This window comes from Coccinella septempunctata, chromosome 7 (assembly GCF_907165205.1).
Source record: "Coccinella septempunctata chromosome 7, icCocSept1.1, whole genome shotgun sequence".
NCBI classification, from domain to species: Eukaryota; Metazoa; Arthropoda; class Insecta; order Coleoptera; family Coccinellidae; genus Coccinella; species Coccinella septempunctata.
In genome coordinates, this window is record NC_058195.1 from 24,972,277 (window position 1) to 24,994,936 (window position 22,660).

Sequence of the window (22,660 nt, forward strand, 5' to 3'; positions counted from 1 at the left end):
GCTTCTTGAATTTTGGTTTCGAGCATTTGCCTATAAACCATTAATCTCTTAGTCGGTTTTCTTCTCGCCCACTATCGTGCTGGGATTTAGGTGTTTATCCTTTATTGGATTAGCACTTTATTGAATTTTTCAATAACTTTCTGTTGTTATTTTAATTTCTTTTTAATTGATCTCTTGGTCTCCTTCGGTAAATTCGCATTTTCCTTTTGTCTCCTGAGTTCTTGATTCGGAGGGTTTTTCGTTGTTTCGAATAATTTCTCTGCCTTTCTGTTCATGAATTCCGTTATGGTTTTCCAATTTAGGTTTCTATAAATCTGTCTATTCCTGGCAAACCAAGGTGCATCTTTTGCACTTCGTAGCAGCTTGTTTTCAGTGGCCTGAATTCTTTTGATATGCTTCTTTGCCGCGGAACCCCAGGCAACTGATCCATTAGTCAGTTGAGGCCTAGCAACGGCTTTTATTATCTTCAATTTTGTCTCTTTCGACATGTGGCTTCTTCTTCCGATTGAAGGGTAGAGTCTGTTCATCGCTGCTTTCGTTTTGTCGATTGCTTGTTTGATATAACTTTTCCAAGTAAGTCCTCTGTCAAGCGTTATTCCTAAATATTTGGCTTAATTTTTCCAGTCGATTTTTTCGCCGTCAACTTCTAGATTCGTTGTGGATTGCAGTCTTCTCTTCTGTAATAATATTGCTTGGCTCTTTTGTCCATTGAGTTTGATTTTCCACTTTATGCACCAGTCATTTATGTCGTCAATCATTTCTTGACGAACTCGTTTTTTTACTTCTGGGTTGCGGTGTCGAGTTGCTATGCCTGTGTCGTCAGCTTATAACGTTAGCATGGTTCTTGGATACTTCGGAATATCGTGAATGTATATATTGTACAGAAGTGGCCCAAGTACTGACCCTTGTGGCACTCCAGCCACTATATTTCTTGTTGTGGAGCATTCTCCTTCCACTTTCACGTATTTTCGAGATAATTCCGGATCAACTTGCATATTTTGATCGAATATCCAGCATATCTCATCTTGTATATTGTGACGAACCAGATTTTGCTCCGCCACAAAAAATTAAATTTTTCAACCGATACTTGCATAATAATGCCTGATAACCGAGATATTTTTGAAGAAAACCGAAATACTGTCATAGGGGGTGTACCGATAACAATAGTTGTGTGTTACGATTGAAAGGAGCCTTACCGATAATTGTTAGTTCATAGTTTTCCACCGGTCAGTCCATGTTAGTAGGAAAGACCGTATCTCTTATGTTTTCAGAATTCATTTATTTTAATAATTCTTTCCGTTCCACCATTTTTTGTTTGCTCTGAAAAAGTTCTCATAACTTTTTCTACTTTCCTTCTCATCCGTTGCCTCTGTCTTTTTCTGGGCCAATTGAATAACCGTATCATTTTTGCTTTATCCAATGGATTGGTGAGTTTCCCATAGGGGGGAGAGTTTTTCCGAGTAGAGAGGGGATATTTCTTCGCGGCCCTGGAAGGTGAAGAAAAAAAAAGAGACAATCGTTGTTGAGAGGTGAACGAGTGGAGTGTGTGCAAAGTAAAACCGTACTTACGAATCAAAGGAAAATCTAAGGCAAGTGATTGTTGAAATTATTACCGCTTCATTGCACCTTTATGGAATAATATTCTCTCTAGACTTTTGCTTGGCTGAAAATCCGAATTAACCGTAGATTGAGCATTTCCTGCTGTATATAGCTTTCCGTTACCGTAGGGTGACATTTGGGTCCCAGGAGGACGTTGGGCCCCCCTGATTTCTCCGATTCCTGAATATTTGACCGCTTCATCCCGATTTCCAACCGTTTTAATTATAATTATAGGTTAGATTCGCCGAGCACAGAGTTGGGATTTCATAACCGTCAAATACCCTCACCGCCGGACTCTGTGGCCGCTGTTTGACAGCCAGCCCGCTTGAGGTCACCGAGAGAGAGAGAGAGACCGAAGGACACCGGATCATAGACAAACCACCGAGACAGAGATAGAGGGCGTACCCCGGTGAACTGGTGTTTTCAAATTTCGACCTGACTGAATTCCGTTGATTATTTTTAAAACCGTTCGTACTTTTCATTCAATTGTGTCTTGCCTTAGTTGAAATATTTCTCCGAAACCGTGCATGTTTCTTTGCACCCAGTTTAATTGAAACTTGACTTATTTCCGTATATTTTTCCGAAACCGGTCTTTGCACTTAGTTTAATTGAAACTTGACTTAGTTCCGTATATTTTTCCGAAACCGTTCTTTGCACTTAGTTTAATTGAAACTTGACTTCCTTCCGTATATTTTTCCGAAACCGTGCATGTTTCGTTGCACTTAGTTTAATTGAAAGTTGACTTACTTCCGTATATTTTTCCGAAACCGTTCTTTGCACTCAGTTTAATTGAAACTTGACTTACTTCCGTATATTTTTCCGAAACCGTGCATGTTTCTTTGCACTCAGTTTAATTGAAACTTGACTTACTTCCGTATATTTTTCCGAAACTGTGCATGTTTCGTTGCACTTAGTTTGGTTGAGACTTGACTTACTTCCGAATATTTCCGAAACCGTCCATTTTCCTGAAGTGAAATTTTGCCAGCCGTCCAGCGCCGACCAGACACAGCCGTTGACGTCCACGCTTTAGTGTACCTGTCTATTTTCTTTTGTGTACAGTTTATTTTAATAGAAATAAATAGTTGAACATTTATTTTTGTTGCCAATTATTTTGCCAGTGAGAGTCTATTTATTAAATCAGTTTCATCTAAGAGTTTAGTTAGAAGAGGTAAGTACTCTTTCTGACGCCTAAAGACCGTTGAAAAGCAGACACGTAGAAGACGCTACCGCCCTAGTCTTCATCGATACCCTTCTCCACTGATACTCAAGTCTACCCGGGCTCTCCAATTCTTTGGGGATTCTGTGAGAGACGTGGGGTTTGACTGATTGCCCCACTGGCGCCCGAGCAACCGTAAGGAGCTGCCAGAGTACGAAAAGTCTATCACATCTGGCGCCCGAGCAGGGACTTCTGCTGTTCTGTGAGTAGTTCCTGTTACCGTAACCGTACCGTTTTCTTTAAATACTCTTCACTGGCAAATTGGTAACCGTTCTTTGTTTCTGCCATATATCCGTATAGTACATATTGTAAATCTTTCTTCTGAGTTTCTGGTACCGTAAAAATGGATGTCAACCGACTGAAAAGTGACGAACTTACGTGGGAGTTAGAGGCAAGAGGCTGCACCGTGGGACACACCGTTCAGGAGAAAAGAGCTCAACTGAGAAGGGCCATCCATTCCGACATACCGTTCATGCCAAGAGATGAAATTGACCAGGCACAGGAAATTGGGGTTTGTGGTGCCAAGTTGACTTGATGGGAGAGATATGTGAGTTCTATTTTAATAATAGAGACAATGAGTTGCAGCGCATTAGGAGCCGGCTACTGCACGTTCAAGGCCGACTGAGAAGTTTATCTCCGGAAGCTGTCAGTCTGCTTCACAAGAAAACCGAGCTGGAGCACTCTCTGAAGATGGCTATGAGATTGCTGGAGAATACTCACTGGTTAGGTGGTATTCCAGAGAACCTGTCAGCCGGAACACCGTCACTGATGGACCAGGAATTACCGGACTGCGCATCTAGACTTGGTCCAGGTCTGATTCCGTGCTCAACCACCGTTGGAGAAGCAGACTTGTTGAACTTGGGAGAGGATTGTGACATATCCCGACCGACCACTCATGATGACCGGCTGCAGCAGAACCGACAAGAAGTTTGCAGATTATTAACCGAACAAATTGAACGTACTTTTTTGCAGAAACAACCTTCCTACCACCGACCGCCCGCCGACATCCTCCCATTTACCGTTGAACAAGCACTGCCAACCGACCGAACCAATGAGGAAAACAGACCGCTAATAACATCTCCTGAGTCAAGGCGATTAGCGAGGGAGTTTGCCGAATCAACCAGGAGAGTTTCATTTGCCTCATCTCCTACCGATACCGCTGGGATGAGAGAAGTAAGAAGCGAAGTACCGACGACCAAGGAAGCCGAACTGACGACCGAATACCCGCCGATGAAACCGCCGAAAACCACCGACCATTCCACCGTTCCTACCGTTCCTGTGTGGAAATGGAACCTGACATTCGATGGGTCAACCAGTGTGACCTCATTCCTGGAGGAGGCTGAGTATCTTGCCGAGGCTAGAAAGGTGAGCCACGAACAGTTATTCGAGTCAATATACGAGCTGTTACGTAGGGATGCAAGAGACTGGTACATTCCCCGGAGAGGCACCTTCACCGACTGGACCGACTTCAAGGAACAACTCCGAGAGGCGTTTCTTCCTCCCGACTACGAGGACATCCTGTTGGAAGAAATCAAGAAACGCACTCAAGGAACCGATGAGCGACTCTTGTTGTATGTAACTCGAATGCAAAACCTGTTTCAGAAGCTGACCGTAAAGCGACCGACCGAGGAAGAACAGGTGAATATCATCCGACGACGTTTACTGCCAGAACTGCAAACCGCCCTGGCCTTCCAACCGACTTCAACCATAGAAGAACTGCTCCGAAAAGGAAAAGTTTTTGAATTGGTCAAATGGCAAACCGCTAATTATGCTTCGCCACCGATCCAAAAGAGTCTCATCAACGAACCGCATCTTACCTTCCGAAATTCCCCACCGAACGTCAAACCGATCGGAATGCACCTGAACACTCCGAACCGCACCGAACCGTCTGAAAAACCGAAAGTAGCTCAGAGCTCCACAATACCCCAGCGACAGGATGAACCGAAAAAGTCGAACCGACCGTCAACCGAACCCCAGTGCTGGAGATGTGGTGGCAAGGGTCATCTCCGAGCACAATGCACCTCGAAACCGCTGCTGTTCTGCTCTCGATGTGGTAAGAGGGGTGTCATGTCTAGGGATTGTAAGTGTCCGTTAAACTACTAAGGAACTGTCCGAAACCGGGGATCCGTCAGTTCCAAGCAACCCCATCCTCGGTCCATGAGAGAGAAAAACCTACCGATTACCGTCCGATAATTAATGTTTTTGTAGGAGACAAGGAGTTCCCAGCACTGTTGGACACCGGAGCCACCAGGTCCTTTATCAGCAGTGAAGTGGCCGCCTACTGCAGGGTAGTGGGTATACAACCGGATTATGTTAGGGACGTTACCACCACCGTCGCTAACGGAAGTTCAATACCGATTAAAGAAATATATACCGCACCGGTCCGAATTGGGTCTGAAATTATGGAAGCTAAATTGTTGTTAGTTTCAGATTTACCGATCAATGTAGTACTGGGAATGGATATACTGAGGACACACAACTTTTCCATTAATCTCCAAACCGCCGAATGTTTCCTGAATGGAAGGTCCATCCAAGCCCGGCTCAGCGAGCCAGAGAACCGAGGACAACTACATGCGATAGGACCGCTTTTGTCGAACCTGAGTGGAGAAGAGAAAGTCAGGCTGGAGGAGTTTCTACAGACCGAATTGAAGGCGTTCGAAAAGCTCCGAGGAACAACTCCACTGATACAACACCGAATTAAACTCAAACCAGGCACCGAACCGATCAAGCAACGTTACCGTCCCCAAAATCCGAAGATGCAGGAGATAATAAACAATGAGGTCGACCGAATGCTGGCCGAAGGCATTATAGAACCGTCTTCATCCCCTTGGAGTTCACCGATAGTAATTGTCAAGAAAAAGGATGGTAAACCCCGATTTTGTATAGATTTCCGAATGGTTAACAATGTCTCCGTTAAAGATGCCTATCCGTTGCCTTATATTTCAGGAATTTTAGACAAGTTGAGAAAAGCCAAGTATATATCCACTATTGATTTGAAACAGGGTTACTGGCAGGTACCGTTAGCCCCCGAGAGTCGACCGATCACCGCATTTACCGTCCCTGGCCGTGGGCTGTTCCAGTTCAAAGTAATGGCTTTTGGTCTGCATTCCGCACCGGCATCCTTTCAACGTCTTTTAGACCGAGTTATTGGCCCTGAGATGGAACCGGATGCATTTGCGTACTTGGATGACATAGTAGTTCTTGGAGAGACATTGGACGAACATCTTGACAACCTAAGGAAAGTTTTCCACCGCCTCAGGGAGGCCAACCTGCAGTTAAATCCGGAGAAATGTGAGTTTGTAAGAAAATCATTGAAATATCTGGGACATGTAGTAACCGAGGACGGCATTTGTACCGATCCTGATAAGATTTCAGCCATAAATGAGATGCCTGCACCGAAATCCGTACGAGAATTGAGAAGTTTCCTTGGTGTTGCTTCATGGTACCGAAGATTCATCGAAGACTTCTCCAAAGTTGTGACTCCGTTGACCGCATTACTGAAGAAGAAGCAAACCTGGAAATGGGAGACCGCCCAACAGACCGCTTTTGAGACCCTGAAACAGAAATTGACCCACTCACCGGTATTGGCCTGTCCGGACTTTTCAAAACCGTTCGTCCTTCAAACCGATGCATCAGATGCAGGACTGGGAGCTGCCCTGACACAGACCGTTGATGGACAGGAAAAAGTAATCGCTTATGCTAGCAGGACCTTGTCAGGTCCAGAGAAAAATTACTCTGTTACAGAAAAGGAATGTCTGGCAATAGTTTGGAGCATTGACAAGCTGCGTCCGTATCTAGAAGGCTACCGTTTTACCGTTATAACCGACCACATGAGCTTGCGATGGCTGCAATCTATCAAGTCTCCCACCGGAAGAATTGCGAGATGGAGCATATTTCTACAGCAATATGACTTCGAGATAAAGTACCGGAAAGGAGCCCTCAACCGTGTAGCAGACAGTCTATCCAGAAATCCGTTACCGACCACCGAGACTATATGTCTGACCGAGGAGACTGTAGGTTGTAAATGGTACCGAAAGAAATTGGCTGAGGTAAGAGCGAATCCCGCAGCGTTTCCCGATTACAGTATTGTGTCCGGAAAATTATACCGCCATTTTTGGGATGCTGATGATTTTACCGAGCCTGAATTCGGCAGTCCTTGGAAGCTATGCGTTCCAAAGGACGACCGAATAGATATTTTACAGGAAAACCACGACCGACCGACCGCTGGACACCTGGGGATAGCGAAAACCATAACCCGTATAGCCCGAAATTACTATTGGCCAGGAATGTTCAAGGAAATAGCCCGATATGTCCGTAAATGTGGTACGTGTCAGAGGTACAAAGTTCCGCAACAGAAGCCCCCTGGAAAAATGCATCCGTATGTGGTAAGAGAACCTTGGGATACCGTTAGCACGGATATTGTGGGACCGCTTCCTCGTTCGAGGAAGGGAAATTGTTATTTGGTTGTGATGCAGGACCGATTTTCGAAATGGGTGGAGGCCAGGCCCCTGAGAAGAGCAACCGCAAAGGGTGTGTACCAGGCTCTATATGAGGATGTAATCCTGAAGTTTGGATGCCCGAAAACCGTGGTCAGTGATAATGGTTCACAATATGATAGCCGATTGTTCAAGGGAAGTCTGCGAGACCTTGGGATCCGACACCGTTTAGCACCAGTTTATTCTCCCCAATGTAACCCCGTAGAAAGAGTCAACCGTACCCTCAAAACAATGATAGCCCAGTTCTGTGAAAAGGATCAGCGTACCTGGGATGAGCATCTGAAGGAATTGACATTCGCAATAAACTCTGCAAGGCAGGAGTCGACCGGATACACCCCAGCATTCCTGAATTTTGGCAGGGAGATGCGTTCACCGAACGCCAAGTATCTAACCGAGATGGCCAACCGGGATGAAAAGGAACACACCGAACCAGACACCGAACCAGATACCGAACCGCAAGTTGCTTGGCATGCAAATAAATTAAACCGTTTCACCGAAACTTATGAGTTTGTCAGATCTAGATTGGCACGAGCTTTCTCCCAGCAGAGCCACTACTACAATCTACGTCGGAGGGACTGGCGATGTCGAGTAGGAGACCAAGTATACCGAAGGGAACATCCCTTGTCCTCCGCAGTGGAGGGAATTGCAGCCAAGTTGGCTCCGAAATACTCCGGACCGTATACCGTTATAAAGGTAGTATCTCCTGTGGTATATGACATCAAGGATGGCAGTGGTAAGATTCTCCGACACATTCACATCAAGGATCTGAAGTCCTCCCTTGGAGAGGGACCGTCTGAAATGTAAAAAACCGTTACTAACACAAAAAAAAACCGATTGACCTAACAGGGTACCGATGAACCGTTATTTTCTGTTTGATTAACGTATGAAATTTTCAGGATGAAACGTTACTCGATGGGCCGACCGTTAACCTTTAGGGAACCGACCCCACCGTCCGGACCGCCTTCTCCAGAAAGTAATGGGTCGACGCTCAGCCTGTCGGCAGACTGGGAGGTGCCGCAGGAAAGAAAAAGGGACGCCGGGACCAGCACAGAACCGCCAGCCACCAGGACCGTGGGTACCGGTGGATATCATGTCTACCTGGGGTTGGGCCCCCGAAGCTGTTGGCGGTGTGGCAACGAAGGCCACCGACGAGAACACTGCGGAGGGGAGCGGGTGAAATTTTGTTCTAGGTGTGGCTGCGTGGGTGTGCTATCACGGGATTGCTGTGCCCGAACCACCGACCGTGACAGAAGACCGCCCTTAACCACCGTCAGCCAGCGAGGAACCCCGAGCCGGAGCGGACCCTCAGGAAGCAGGGCAGAGGCCGTACTCCCGGATCTCCGGTTGAGGCCCGCCACACCGACGCCTGCACCGACGCCGGCACCGACGCCTGTACCGACGCCTGTACCGACGCCTGCACCGACGCCTGAACCGACGCCTGCACAGACGCACATACCGGTACCGTCCAAACCGTCGCCGCCCACACCGTTGCCGACCCCACCGAAAAAGAAGGTGAAAGTGGATTGAGACCGTTAAATCATTACCGTAAAAGACAAAACACCGTTGTTCAATATTGTTATTTCCGTTGAATAAATACCGTTCCGAAAAATCTTTTATTTCACCAACCGAAATGGTGGATGCGCTAACCGTTTCCACCATCAAATTACCGCTAACTAGGTCACAATACCAGAAAATAGTTCCGAGTTCAATAACCCCGCAACTTTGGTTTGTTCACAGGCTGCCACCGCAAATTACACCGAAAACCCAGGAGGGTTAGAAGAAAAATAAAACTCCGTTTTATTTTTCTTGCACACGGCAGAGGGGGGTGTGACGAACCAGATTTTGCTCCGCCACAAAAAATTAAATTTTTCAACCGATACTTGCATAATAATGCCTGATAACCGAGATATTTTTGAAGAAAACCGAAATACTGTCATAGGGGGTGTACCGATAACAATAGTTGTGTGTTACGATTGAAAGGAGCCTTACCGATAATTGTTAGTTCATAGTTTTCCACCGGTCAGTCCATGTTAGTAGGAAAGACCGTATCTCTTATGTTTTCAGAATTCATTTATTTTAATAATTCTTTCCGTTCCACCATTTTTTGTTTGCTCTGAAAAAGTTCTCATAACTTTTTCTACTTTCCTTCTCATCCGTTGCCTCTGTCTTTTTCTGGGCCAATTGAATAACCGTATCATTTTTGCTTTATCCAATGGATTGGTGAGTTTCCCATAGGGGGGAGAGTTTTTCCGAGTAGAGAGGGGATATTTCTTCGCGGCCCTGGAAGGTGAAGAAAAAAAAAGAGACAATCGTTGTTGAGAGGTGAACGAGTGGAGTGTGTGCAAAGTAAAACCGTACTTACGAATCAAAGGAAAATCTAAGGCAAGTGATTGTTGAAATTATTACCGCTTCATTGCACCTTTATGGAATAATATTCTCTCTAGACTTTTGCTTGGCTGAAAATCCGAATTAACCGTAGATTGAGCATTTCCTGCTGTATATAGCTTTCCGTTACCGTAGGGTGACATTTGGGTCCCAGGAGGACGTTGGGCCCCCCTGATTTCTCCGATTCCTGAATATTTGACCGCTTCATCCCGATTTCCAACCGTTTTAATTATAATTATAGGTTAGATTCGCCGAGCACAGAGTTGGGATTTCATAACCGTCAAATACCCTCACCGCCGGACTCTGTGGCCGCTGTTTGACAGCCAGCCCGCTTGAGGTCACCGAGAGAGAGAGAGAGACCGAAGGACACCGGATCATAGACAAACCACCGAGACAGAGATAGAGGGCGTACCCCGGTGAACTGGTGTTTTCAAATTTCGACCTGACTGAATTCCGTTGATTATTTTTAAAACCGTTCGTACTTTTCATTCAATTGTGTCTTGCCTTAGTTGAAATATTTCTCCGAAACCGTGCATGTTTCTTTGCACCCAGTTTAATTGAAACTTGACTTATTTCCGTATATTTTTCCGAAACCGTTCTTTGCACTTAGTTTAATTGAAACTTGACTTACTTCCGTATATTTTTCCGAAACCGTGCATATTTCTTTGCACTTAGTTTAATTGAAACTTGACTTACTTCCGTATATTTTTCCGAAACCGTGCATGTTTCTTTGCACTTAGTTTAATTGAAACTTGACTTACTTCCGTATATTTTTTCCGAAACCGTGCATGTTTCTTTGCACCCAGTTTAATTGAAACTTGACTTATTTCCGTATATTTTTCCGAAACCGTTCTTTGCACTTAGTTTAATTGAAACTTGACTTATTTCCGTATATTTTTCCGAAACCGTTCTTTGCACTTAGTTTAATTGAAACTTGACTTCCTTCCGTATATTTTTCCGAAACCGTGCATGTTTCGTTGCACTTAGTTTAATTGAAAGTTGACTTACTTCCGTATATTTTTCCGAAACCGTTCTTTGCACTCAGTTTAATTGAAACTTGACTTACTTCCGTATATTTTTCCGAAACCGTGCATGTTTCTTTGCACTCAGTTTAATTGAAACTTGACTTACTTCCGTATATTTTTCCGAAACTGTGCATGTTTCGTTGCACTTAGTTTGGTTGAGACTTGACTTACTTCCGAATATTTCCGAAACCGTCCATTTTCCTGAAGTGAAATTTTGCCAGCCGTCCAGCGCCGACCAGACACAGCCGTTGACGTCCACGCTTTAGTGTACCTGTCTATTTTCTTTTGTGTACAGTTTATTTTAATAGAAATAAATAGTTGAACATTTATTTTTGTTGCCAATTATTTTGCCAGTGAGAGTCTATTTATTAAATCAGTTTCATCTAAGAGTTTAGTTAGAAGAGGTAAGTACTCTTTCTGACGCCTAAAGACCGTTGAAAAGCAGACACGTAGAAGACGCTACCGCCCTAGTCTTCATCGATACCCTTCTCCACTGATACTCAAGTCTACCCGGGCTCTCCAATTCTTTGGGGATTCTGTGAGAGACGTGGGGTTTGACTGATTGCCCCACTGGCGCCCGAGCAACCGTAAGGAGCTGCCAGAGTACGAAAAGTCTATCACAATATTAATCCTTCATGCCATACTCTGTCGAATGCTCTGGCGACGTCTAGTTAAACAAGACCTGTAGCATGTTTATTTTGGAATCCCTCTGTAATGTATTCTGTGAGCCTTAATAATTGTTGCTCTGTTGAGTGCTCTCTTCTGAATCCGAACTGTTCTGGTTTTATTAGTTTCAGATTTTCGGTTTCCTCATTTAGCCTCGTGGCTATAGTTCTTTCTACTACTTTTCCTAACGCCGACAGTAGACTTATCGGTTTATAGTTTTGTGGGAACTTTTTCTCTTTGAATGGTTTATTGAACACTATAACTTCCGCTGTTTTCCATTTTTCTGGGTAGTGTTCTGTCCTCATAATTCCATTCGCGATATTTGTTAGCGGCTCTATTTTTTCTAGGTAATTTCTTTAACAAAACATTCGTTATTTTATCGCTTCCGGGAGCTTTCCTCTTCTTCAAATTTCTGATTATTTCCCTGATTTCATTTGGCGATGTTGGTTTTTTCATTTCAGCAGCAGCTGGTAATTCATCCATTTCTCCATCATTTTTTTCAACCAGTTCTTCCAGATCTTCATTATCATCGTCTATCCTGTAATTTATTCTCGATTCTCGTTCGATCGAGTCCGCCAATGCATCTGCCTTATCAGTATTGGTATACGCCATCCGCTCTTCTCCGTGTAGGGGTGGAATTTTAGTCTTTTCTCCCCGTAGCCTTTTTTGCATTCTCCATGCAGAATGATCAATTGTATTCAGTTCTTGAACTCTTTTGTTCCATCTGCTTGTTCTTAGATCTATCAGGGCATTTTTCAGAACTTGGCTATGGCGGTTGAGGTTCCTTCTATTCAGATCATTTTTATTCATCCCATATATTCTTCTGAGTCTTCGATTTTTTCGTATAAGATCTTTTACTTATTTAGGCGTATCGCCATGCGGATGACTTGGTGCTGGTCTCTTCACTCTTCTCGTGCTTTTTTCGTAGGCTTTCAATATAATCTCTTCCAGTTTATCAACCGCACATTCCAGATCGTCTGGAGTGCTTATTGTTGGAATTTCTGTTAGTTCCGATTGTATTAAATGGCTGTATTTAACCCAATTGGTATATTCTCTTATTTCCCTCGGTTTTTCCCTTGGTTCTTCTCCAATTGTCAATTCCACGGGATTGTGATTTGAGGTTCCATCTTCCAAAGTTTCAATCGAGAATTCTTGAGTTATATTTTTCAATATCGCGATATCTATTACATCTGGTATTCCTATACCAAAAGCAAGATATGTCGGTAACTCTGGTCCAATCACAATGGCATTTTGTTTTTCGGCGAAAACCTTTAGTTTTTTTGCCATTTCTATTCTCTGCTCTGCTGTTCCATAATGGGGATTTACAGTTGAAAACTTCGATGCAGATTTTCGGGTTTGTCCCTTCCAACATGTTGTTAATCTCCTCTTCCAATAAATTGTTTGGTGGTCGCTTATATGCCGAGGTAATTTCGACTCTTTGACGATTTAACTCGGCAATCGTCAATTTCGTCGGATCTACTTTTAAAGTCATAATCATAATCATAATCATCTTTATTTATACTGTAGCTGCATTTCCAGATGTACACGTCAAACAAATATAAAAAACAGAATATATAGATACAAACACTGCATTGTAAACAACCAACTGCATTAGAAGTCTAAAAAGATCATTGACCCTGCCTCATACATTCATCAAAATATTCATTAACTGAATAAAATGCCTTGGACAACAGAAATGTCCTCAAGCTTGACTTGAATTTTTCATAGGGCACAATAGACCTTAAGGTCGCAGTGAACTGTAACCCCTTCTCACTATATAACTATATAACTATAGCTCTCAGTACCCCACCTGGTGAGTTTATATCTTTCTTCAATTTATTTCCAAATGTCATGCAAAGAGTCTTTTCTATGTTTATAATGATGTTATTTTTAGCACACCACACCTTAAATTCCTCCAATACCAGAACAAGGGCTAATTCTAATTCTTCAAGGGACCACGCCGAGACCAACACCGACGTGTCATCGGCAAACATAATTACAACACAATTTTTCAAGTATTGAGGTATTTCATTTACAAAGATCAAAAAGAGTAGTGGTCCCAGTACAGATCCCTGGGGTACTCCCAAATCCGGAAAATACTCCCCTGACACGCTGTCACCTACCTTCACACGCATGCTTCTTGATCTTAAATAGGACTCCAGTAAGCTCAACATTCTACCACGGATGCCACAACAATACAACTTGCTGAGCAAGAAGTTCAGATCAACGCTATCGAAAGCTTTAGATAAGTCGAAGAAGAGAGCTGCTACATACTCACCGCGGTCCAGCCTAATGTGAACATCCTCAATAAAGCTAACCACAGCACCCTCAACCGACCTTCCAGAGCGAAAACCATGTTGACTGGTTGATAGAATGTCATTGTGTTCCAAAAATTTTACAATTTTATCATAAATGATGCGCTCAAATATTTTGCTCAGCACATTCAGCAGCGTGATCGGTCTATAATTATTTTTATTACCTTTCTCACCTTTTTTAAAAATAGGTATCACAAGCCCGACCTTTAGTGCATCTGGAAATATTCCCTGATCAAATATTGAATTCATCAAATGTGTTATAGGCTTAACCAATATATCAGACAAAGATTTCAATAGTTTAATTGTTACCCCATCAGTACCAGATGAATTTTTATTCTTAATTTTCCGGATAACCGTCATGATTTCACTCTCCCCAACATGCGTTACAAACATACTATTCACACAAGAAGCAGGAGGGGTAGTACAGATTTTGGACAATTGCGTATATTTAGATATTAGTGCCAAATTTGCAGCTGTAGAGAAGTGCTGTCCAAATATTTCAGCCACTTGCGCCGGTTCAGAGACTAATCGACCTTTATCCTCTATAATTATACTGCACCCATTATTAGACTTTGTTCTCCCCAATTCTGAATTCACCATTTTCCAAATACTCTTTTGAACGTTATCACTCTGGATAAGAATTCTTTTATTATAGGTTCTTTTGGTTGAGTCAAGAAGCAAATTGTATTCCCTTTTACGGCACCTATATAAGTCATGCATCTTAGAATCCCCCAGATTTCTAGAAAGCCAAAACAAATCCTTAAGCTCCCTACTCCTATCCCTTATTTCGTTAGTAACCCAGCTGTTAGTTTTATTAATTTTACATCGTTCAGTGAAATTTGTTTGAACCGCCCAGTTTAATACCTCCATAAATGAGCTATATTTTTCATTAACATCGTCAGCTGCATATACTCCATTTAATGCATCTTCGCCGAGTGCAGATTTCACCATGGTATAGTCTATTGCCAAGTATTTAATTGCATTATTATACCCATTGAATCTAGAACCAACTACCGGTAACATACAGATTGACGCGAAATGATCACCAAGATTAGGCTGTATAACTTTAGATTTACCAACAATTGCAATATTAGTACACAAGTAATCTAACTTTTGTTCCTTTAAATTTCCACGACTATCATAATACACTCTAGTTGGTGATACCGATGTCAGTTTCAAACCAAAACAATTTAATAGTTCCAGCAATAATTGCTTCTCTCCGCCATCTACAAAGAATTTAACATTAAAATCACCACAGAAAACCAGATGCCTGCTCACTTTAATACATTTAGTCAACAAATTATAAGATTTGTCTAAAAATAACTTGAAATCACCATCTGGTGATCTATATACACAAACAATACAAAAACAAATACTCCCTATTCTAACTTTAATAGCACAACATTCATAGTGAACATCCTGAGCCACATTCTTACAACCAATTACTTGCGCATCAATATCATCCTTAACATATATCATAGAACCTCCTCGAATCTTTCCAGTCCTTAGATAAGTTGCTGCAATATTGTATCCTGGAATGTTCATGAACTGAACATTATCTTCACTACACCAGTGTTCGGTTATACAAATCAGATCCAATGTCTCGCTTTCAGCCAATACCTCAAGCATGCGAATTTTATTTGTGATGCATTGAACATTCACATGACAAATCTTTACTATTTTGCTTGGTTCATCAGTTAAGCTTGGCTGTTTCTTTAGACTTTCGAAATAAATGAAACCTTTTTACTGCTATACCAGTTGGCCATGTCGAAGGATCCATTAGTTGGGTAGATAGGGATATGTCAGCACCAACTTTGAAAGCCCTGCTAGTTGCCTCGTTGTGAACTTGCAATGGGGTAACAATGAATTCGTCATTGTCAAATTTATTTTTCAAGTACATTCTTATTTGGTCTTCAGATACGTCTTTATGAACCTTACCAACATGCAACCATATCCTCTTGACTGCTGCAGCAAACGTTGTATCGGATGTACACGTCGAGCCACTTCCCCACACAATTCTAGATTGTTTCTTGACCTTTTCATTCTGCACTGGAATACTGTCAGTATTGTCTCTTAAGTCAATAGATTTCAGTTCAGGAGGCACACTCTTTCCTCCACAGTTACTTTTCTCCTTATTTACTCCTTCAACACCGTTTTTTCCATCAGTATTGACTTTCAAGGATTTCTTGTACGAGCCGGCAACAGTGCTCAAGAAACTCGCTGTATTTGTTTTGGGCAATATTCGTTTTTCATTCAGTAACGATATTATAGTATCTTCATCTTTAATTATTACCTCCAATTTTTCATTTATAGTTTGAAGACACTCAACTTTTGTTTTTGCAACTTTCAAATCACTATGCAATTTAACAATGTTTACATTGAGGTTATCGTCCGGAGCATCAACTGAATCTTGAAAGATTTCAGTATCGTCAATATTACCACTCTGCATTATGCCCGTTGGTACACTTTTTGAAACAATTATTGCGATAAGAGCTTCTTTTTGTAATTCATTTAATTCAGCAGTGAACAAAACACTTCTATCCGTATTCGTCGCCATGTTGCCGTAGTGTTTCAGATCTGTTCTCACCAATATTGCTACTCCTCCTCCGGTGTTTGTAATTCTGTCAGATCTATACGTTTCGTAATTCATGAAATTTAGTCGTCTGTTCCGGTTTATTCTTGTTTCCTATAGGGCTATAATATCAGGTTTTCTCTCTGATATTATTTCTTCTATCTCGGCTTTCCGAGTGTTGATTCCGTTTATGTTCCACGAGATTATCTTGAGGGGTTTCTTCTTAATATCCGTAAGGTCCATTAATTCAGTTTACTAAATAATGCTTGGAGTTTTTTCTCCATTTCCCTCTCAATTTTCAACATTATCTCGTTGAAAATTTTTTCCGTGAAGATATCTAAATCATCGGCTGATTCAGATATCTTTTTCTTCTCCTGTTGACTGTCCACAGCCTGTTTAATTGTCAGCTTCTTCAGTTCTTCTTTTTTTTGAACGGATTTTGGAGTCTTCCTCTTCTTTTCCTGCTCTGTAGGTTTGGCCTTCGCTACTTCCTGAATTTCTGTTCAGTAGTTGTTGATTTTGTTACCTTCTTTTTCTGTTCAGCTGATTTTCGGGAATTCTTTTTTCTGGTCACCAACTTGAACTCGCTACATCCTTTGTAACTAGCTGAATGGCCCTCTTCTCCACATAAGACGCATGTGACATTTCTCTCTTCACCTTTTCTGGTGAGTGTGCAGTCACTGCTGCTATGGCTTCCTGAGCACTTAACGCATCTCCACGGGAAGGAGCATTTGTTTTGTGCATGTCCGTACCTTTGGCACCTAAAGCACTGGTTTGGACTCTTCTTGTATTCAACCACAATACAGAGATTGTAGTGTCGCTATGTTTATAGAAATGTTATATGTAATATATACATTTCTATTTGCGTCTTTTTCATTTTCCATTGTTCTTTACATTTAAGATATTCATGGTTTGATAATGGCCGAAAAAGGCCGAAACATGTCACCTGTATGATATAAATATATGGTTCCAAAAGTATAGAAGTGTTTTCAAGACTTTTCACTGTTTAAAATGTATTTGTACAGAATCTCAGAACAAGGATATGGGATAAAGGTGATATTCTGGGAAAAGTAAGTTTGAGAGGGTATAGAGTTGAACTTCATAGTGGAGCAATTGTAGTTAGAAATATACGATTCTTAAAAGATATGACGGAGCTACTGGAAGTCAGAAGCATAACAGCGAATTTGTGAATCGAGAGAATATCAAGATGTATGATACTTCTGAGGAGAGGAAAGGCAATTTGCATTTTCACAGAAAGTTAGTTGAAAAGTGGAATGATATGCCACATCAACAGGAAGATGCAAGTGCTGAACCTCCAACAGATTTTAGGGAAAATAGGTTACAGAATCCAGCTGACGAAAATATAACAGACAAAAATAAATCACAGATTCTAAACTGTACAAACTTGGAACCTTGTAGTAGCCCATTAAGGGACAAGTTAAGTTATTAAGTTATTACTTAAGAAACCAGACAAACTGAATAAATAGAATATGTTACGCATACAAATGCTAGCAGATCGATATGTATTTTATAATAGATTTAGTTAGATAGGTTAGGAGGAATAATTTTAGTTTACATACTATAATAAACTGTATAGAGAATATTAGCACAAACCTTCAAAAAATAAAAAGGGAAATGTTGTAATATTAATATGTTGCGCATGTCAGGCGCAGACTGGCAGTTTATTAGACACTGCACAGGCAGGAGTCGTACCCTAGAACTCTAAGAGAGAACATTGTCCAATTGAACATCAGCTGTAGACGCTTTTCTACAAGAATGAAGTCCTAACAAAATTGTCGTTAATTAATTATATTTCCACGACCTTCACGACAAAGAAGAGGAATAGAACGTCTTATACACAAAAAAATGGAAGACACTAGCGACACGAACTACTATTGCGGAATACTCTTTATTTGATAGCCGGTAAAAAAGTTTTGATACAGAATTCGGAGGTTAACCGTCGTCCTTACCACGTGTAGTTCTGAATTTCCTTATAAAAATCAATTTGTAACAATTAATATTAGTGCAAATCCTTGTGAATAATAAATTCCATACCCTACTAAATCTGTGTTTTACCGGTACCCCGGATTTAAGTGAGCTAGGCAATTATTGGGATCACTAACAAAGGTGTTATCTTTGAAGCCGTTAAGAGTCTTTAATGGATTGGAACTCGGGGGGGTCACCATCAGTGAAGATTCTGTAGAGTCAACTGTAGATAATTTCTCTCTTGCTTAATTAACTATCTTGTCAAGGGAGGTAAATTCCATAGCAGAATCATTTCTTGCCAATTTAGAGGTGAGTAAAGAGGATAGAGAACTGTCACAGTCAATCTCTCAAATTATGTCTCAACGATCAAAACCTTCTCAGACAAATAAGTCTAGGCTCAATTTAAAATATAACCTAACAGATCTCGGTCCATTTATGGTTGTAGTGGAATCTAAATTTTCTGGAAATATTGGGAACATGCACCCAATGAACCTCGCCAAAAAATTAGCAGCTCATCTTAAGGTTAAGGGGATAAAAAATATCTCGAAAAGAGGTAAGAAAAAAATATCGATAGAATTTGACTTCCCCGATGGGGCAAACAATTTCATTAATGAACACCCTTTCCTAAATGATAAAGATATATTGATGTTTTCATTCCCTCACGGATGGTTACTAGTAAGGGAGTAATCAAATATGTGGGATCAGAAATTACAAAAGAGGATATTGTGGACTCTATGCGTTGTAGAAACTGTGGAAGTAATCACGATGAAATTGAGTGCCCTGATCCTAGTAATCCAAAGTGTGTTTTCTGTTCTGGGAACCATGCATCAACGGATCGTAACTGTCCTGAGGTTGCTCGTCAAAAACAAATTAATAAGATAATAGCGGTAGAGAATATCTCCTATTTTGAAGCTGTCAAACTCATTCCCAAAACTAATAACGCAAACTTGACTCAGGATTATCCGTCCTCTACTCCACAACTACGTTCACAATTATTTCCTCAACTTCCTTCTAAAGTGACTAATACAATACAAGATTCCACGATTGTTTCTGTACACAATAGAAGGTATTTAATTAACCCTAGACCAACTCCAGCTTCATCTTATTTCGAAGCTTTAGGGAAAAAAGGAGGAAAAACCAGAATTCCCCAGGATACGACCATGAGCTCCATGAGTCCCAATTGGTTAGTCTTTCCCTTCCGTTATCGCCCATGCCAGACAATGGAAAATCAGCTCGAACGGTAACTCAGTCCAAATCAAACCAAGCTCTATTAAAATCAAACACGTATCTGTCAGACGATGACATTTTTAATATGGGGGGCTGGTGATATCTTACCAAGTTCTCAATCTATCCCTTAATCATTCCATCTGTTAGTTCTCCTCCTCTAAGCTTACTTAAGTTTATTTCCGTTTTCAGTTTATAATTTTTCGTGTTCGAGATCTTACAGTGGAATATCAGATCTGTTCTGTCTACTAACGATAATCTAAGGTCACTTATTGAGGAGTATTCACCGGATATAGTTTTGCTGTCTGAGACCTGGCTTAATGACTCATTGAATTTCAAGGTTCCAGGATTTCATATTGTAAGGCAAGATAGAATCTCACTTTGTAGAGGTATTGCCTCGTTAATAAAAATAAATATTTCCTTCTCGGTTCTTAATCTGGATAGTATTAGAGTTCCCGAAATGGTTCAATTCCAGGGAATTCAATTGAATTTTATGAACCTCACAATTATTAACATTTATATTCCTTCACATATCAACTTGCCTATAACATTCTGGAACAATTTAACAGGTAATATCTCTCAACCCTTTAGTATTTGCGGGGATTTAAACACCCAAAATCCTTCTTGGGGCTCAGGTATGTTTACCCCAAATGGTAAAATAGTAGCAGAACTTCTTCTCTCCAAAGACATATGTATTTTAAACGATGGCTCCCCTACCAGAGTCACTGCTCCTGGCAAAAACAAAAGTGCTCCCGATCTTACTTTGTGTTCTAGCGACCTCAGGACCACCTCCGGATGGAGGGCGGTGGCTGACCCTGGATCTTCTGAACATTTCCCGATGTTAACAGTAATAGGGTCCTCTCAGCATTCTTGCCCCTCGCCTCGCAGACGCTTTTCTACTCGAGAATACGATGTTACTCAGACTGACTGGTGTAAATATCAGGAAGTCATCAACGATAAAATTCAACATCAGAGCCCCAATTCTCTTAAAGAATTTTTTGACCTCATTAAGGAGGCAGCAGAGTCAACTATTCCTAAGAAGAGACCCCCCAAGCCAACCTCTTATAGGAAATCATGGTGGAACAATGAGCTTTCTGAAGCGGTAAAAAAAAGATCTGAGACTTTCGAAAACTATCTACGAGATCCTTCTAATGAAAATTACCTGAATGCTAAAAATATCCAAGCTGCGGATAAGTACAAAATTCGCCAGGCTAAGCGTGAATCATTCAGAACGTTTTGTGAGAGTTTATCGGCCTACAACGGAAAGGAATAATGGTCAGATATAGCTAAATTCAAATATGGCTGTACGCCCCCTCCAGCCCGTGTTTCTTCTTCCAACTGTGGTCAAGCACTAATCGATCGATTGTGTCCTTCTTACAACATAAGCACTCATCATCTGAATATACCGGAAATATACTCCCCTTTACCTTTTCCGCCCATCACCCTTGATGAACTATCTCTTTGCATTAAATCTAAAAGTGAATCTTGCCCAGGTAAGGATGGTATCACCTATGATATGTTAAAGTGTTTGTATATTAAAGCTAAGCAATATCTGATCCAGATCTTCAATAATTTATATGCCCACATATACCTTTGTCACTAAAGGACACAGTTGTCGTGCCAATATGTAAATCGCTGGATGATCCCCTTAGCTACCGGCCCATCGCCTTAACTTCTTGTATCTTGAAAGTGTTGGAGGCTCTGTTGGCCACCAGATTAGAGAAAATTTACCAGCCAACAGTTAACTGCCGAGAGCTCCAGTTCGGTTTTTTCGTAAAGGGAGATCAGGGAGATCACTTTATCATTTTTGAAAACCTCAATATAAGTACTCATTTTCAAGGAATGAAGTACTCATTGTGGAATTCTTGGATATTAGGCGGGCTTATGACTCTGTTCGGTTTGACCTCCCCGAAAGAACTCTCCTAGCCATAAAAGTCCCTGGACCTATCAAAGAACTCCTGTGATCTCTGACACAGGAGATGAATATTTTTCTAATTGATCCATATTCAGGTGAACTTATCGGTCCCAAACTCTCGAATATCGTATTATTGCAGGGTTCCCCGAAGAATCCAACTTTATTAAATTGCTTTATTAGCAACAACATTAAACTTTTGGAAGAAGTTCATTAATCGATTAGCCAGGATCTTTTCAAATACTTTAGCAAAAGATGTCCTAGTAAACTAACTGGCCTGTAGTTTCCTAATTCTTCCTTTGAATCTTTTTTGAAGACTGGTTTTACAATTGCAATTTTCAAATCGTCAGGAAAAATACCTGATTGAAAAGATTATAGGACATAGCGGTTTCACGATATAGTTAATACTACTCTTGATAACTGTCATGGGGATCTGGTTATGTCCGAAGGATTTTTTATCCTTTAGTTGTTTAACTGCATTGATTACTTCTGGTTCTTTCACCTCAAACATGAGGAATGATTTTTCCAGGTTTGTTTGTTGTATTCTTTTAGGCGATGTTGGCTGACTGGACTCTAATGTGGTTGTTGGCTTGGTGAAATGTTGATTATTTCTCTACTAGTTGTTGACGGTTGCCCTCAGGATATTGATTGTTTTTCCTGTTTCTACCTGTTAGCTCTCCAATAATATTCCATGTCATTTTTGCTTTATTTTCGGCTGTCCTGATTTTGTGACTGTAAAATCCTGACTGTAAGTTTAGTGTCCTGAAGGAAGCACTAGTACTACGAGTATTAATAATTGTTGACTAGTGTAGCATCTATGGTATGATCAATGAAAGAAAGGTTAAAAGGAACTTGGACGTATTTATTATTAGAAATTCCAACTAAGCCGACGTTTCGAAGAGTAGTTCTCTTCTTCTTCAAAGGCTAAAAAACGGCTACATGTTAGGAAATATACAAGGACATTAACACAGCAGAAGAGACTAACCTAGTATGGAGATCTTAATGAAGAATGGTTGTGTTAAAGTAATTCATAGGTATTATCGGAATACAATTACAAGAAGAAATCATCCCCCTTTGAAAATGTAGAATTCACCAACGTTGAAAACTTTAGAAAATTCTGATTCTTATATCGTAAGTGCTGATATGAACATGTGTGGGAAAATGGGAAACGTCATGTCATCGTGTGTTTTCAGCGCAGGTGAATGCGTTCGGGAAAGTAAATATATGTCTAGTACAGAGGACAGCTAGTAGCGACCCCTGGCCA

At 41.2% G+C, this 22,660-nt stretch overlaps 2 protein-coding genes across 3 annotated transcripts in view; one reads left to right on the forward strand and one right to left on the reverse strand.

Moving 5' to 3' along the window:
* The window catches only part of LOC123316425 (dynein axonemal heavy chain 3), a 2,043,583-nt gene that overhangs the window by 1,923,099 nt on the left and 97,824 nt on the right, over positions 1-22,660 (reverse strand). The gene's annotated exons all lie outside the window — the stretch shown is intronic.
* LOC123316430 (branchpoint-bridging protein-like) lies at positions 1,528-8,874 on the forward strand. Of its 2 annotated transcripts, none has more exons than XM_044902504.1 (2): positions 1,528-1,589; positions 8,208-8,874. In XM_044902504.1, exon 2 carries the CDS (start codon positions 8,209-8,211, stop codon positions 8,836-8,838), a length of 630 nt encoding a protein of 209 aa, XP_044758439.1. In that variant the 5' UTR covers positions 1,528-1,589; position 8,208; the 3' UTR covers positions 8,839-8,874. The 2 variants fall into 2 exon arrangements, with proteins under 2 accessions (XP_044758439.1, XP_044758438.1); XM_044902503.1 differs by lacking the exon at positions 1,528-1,589 and adding an exon at positions 7,159-7,200.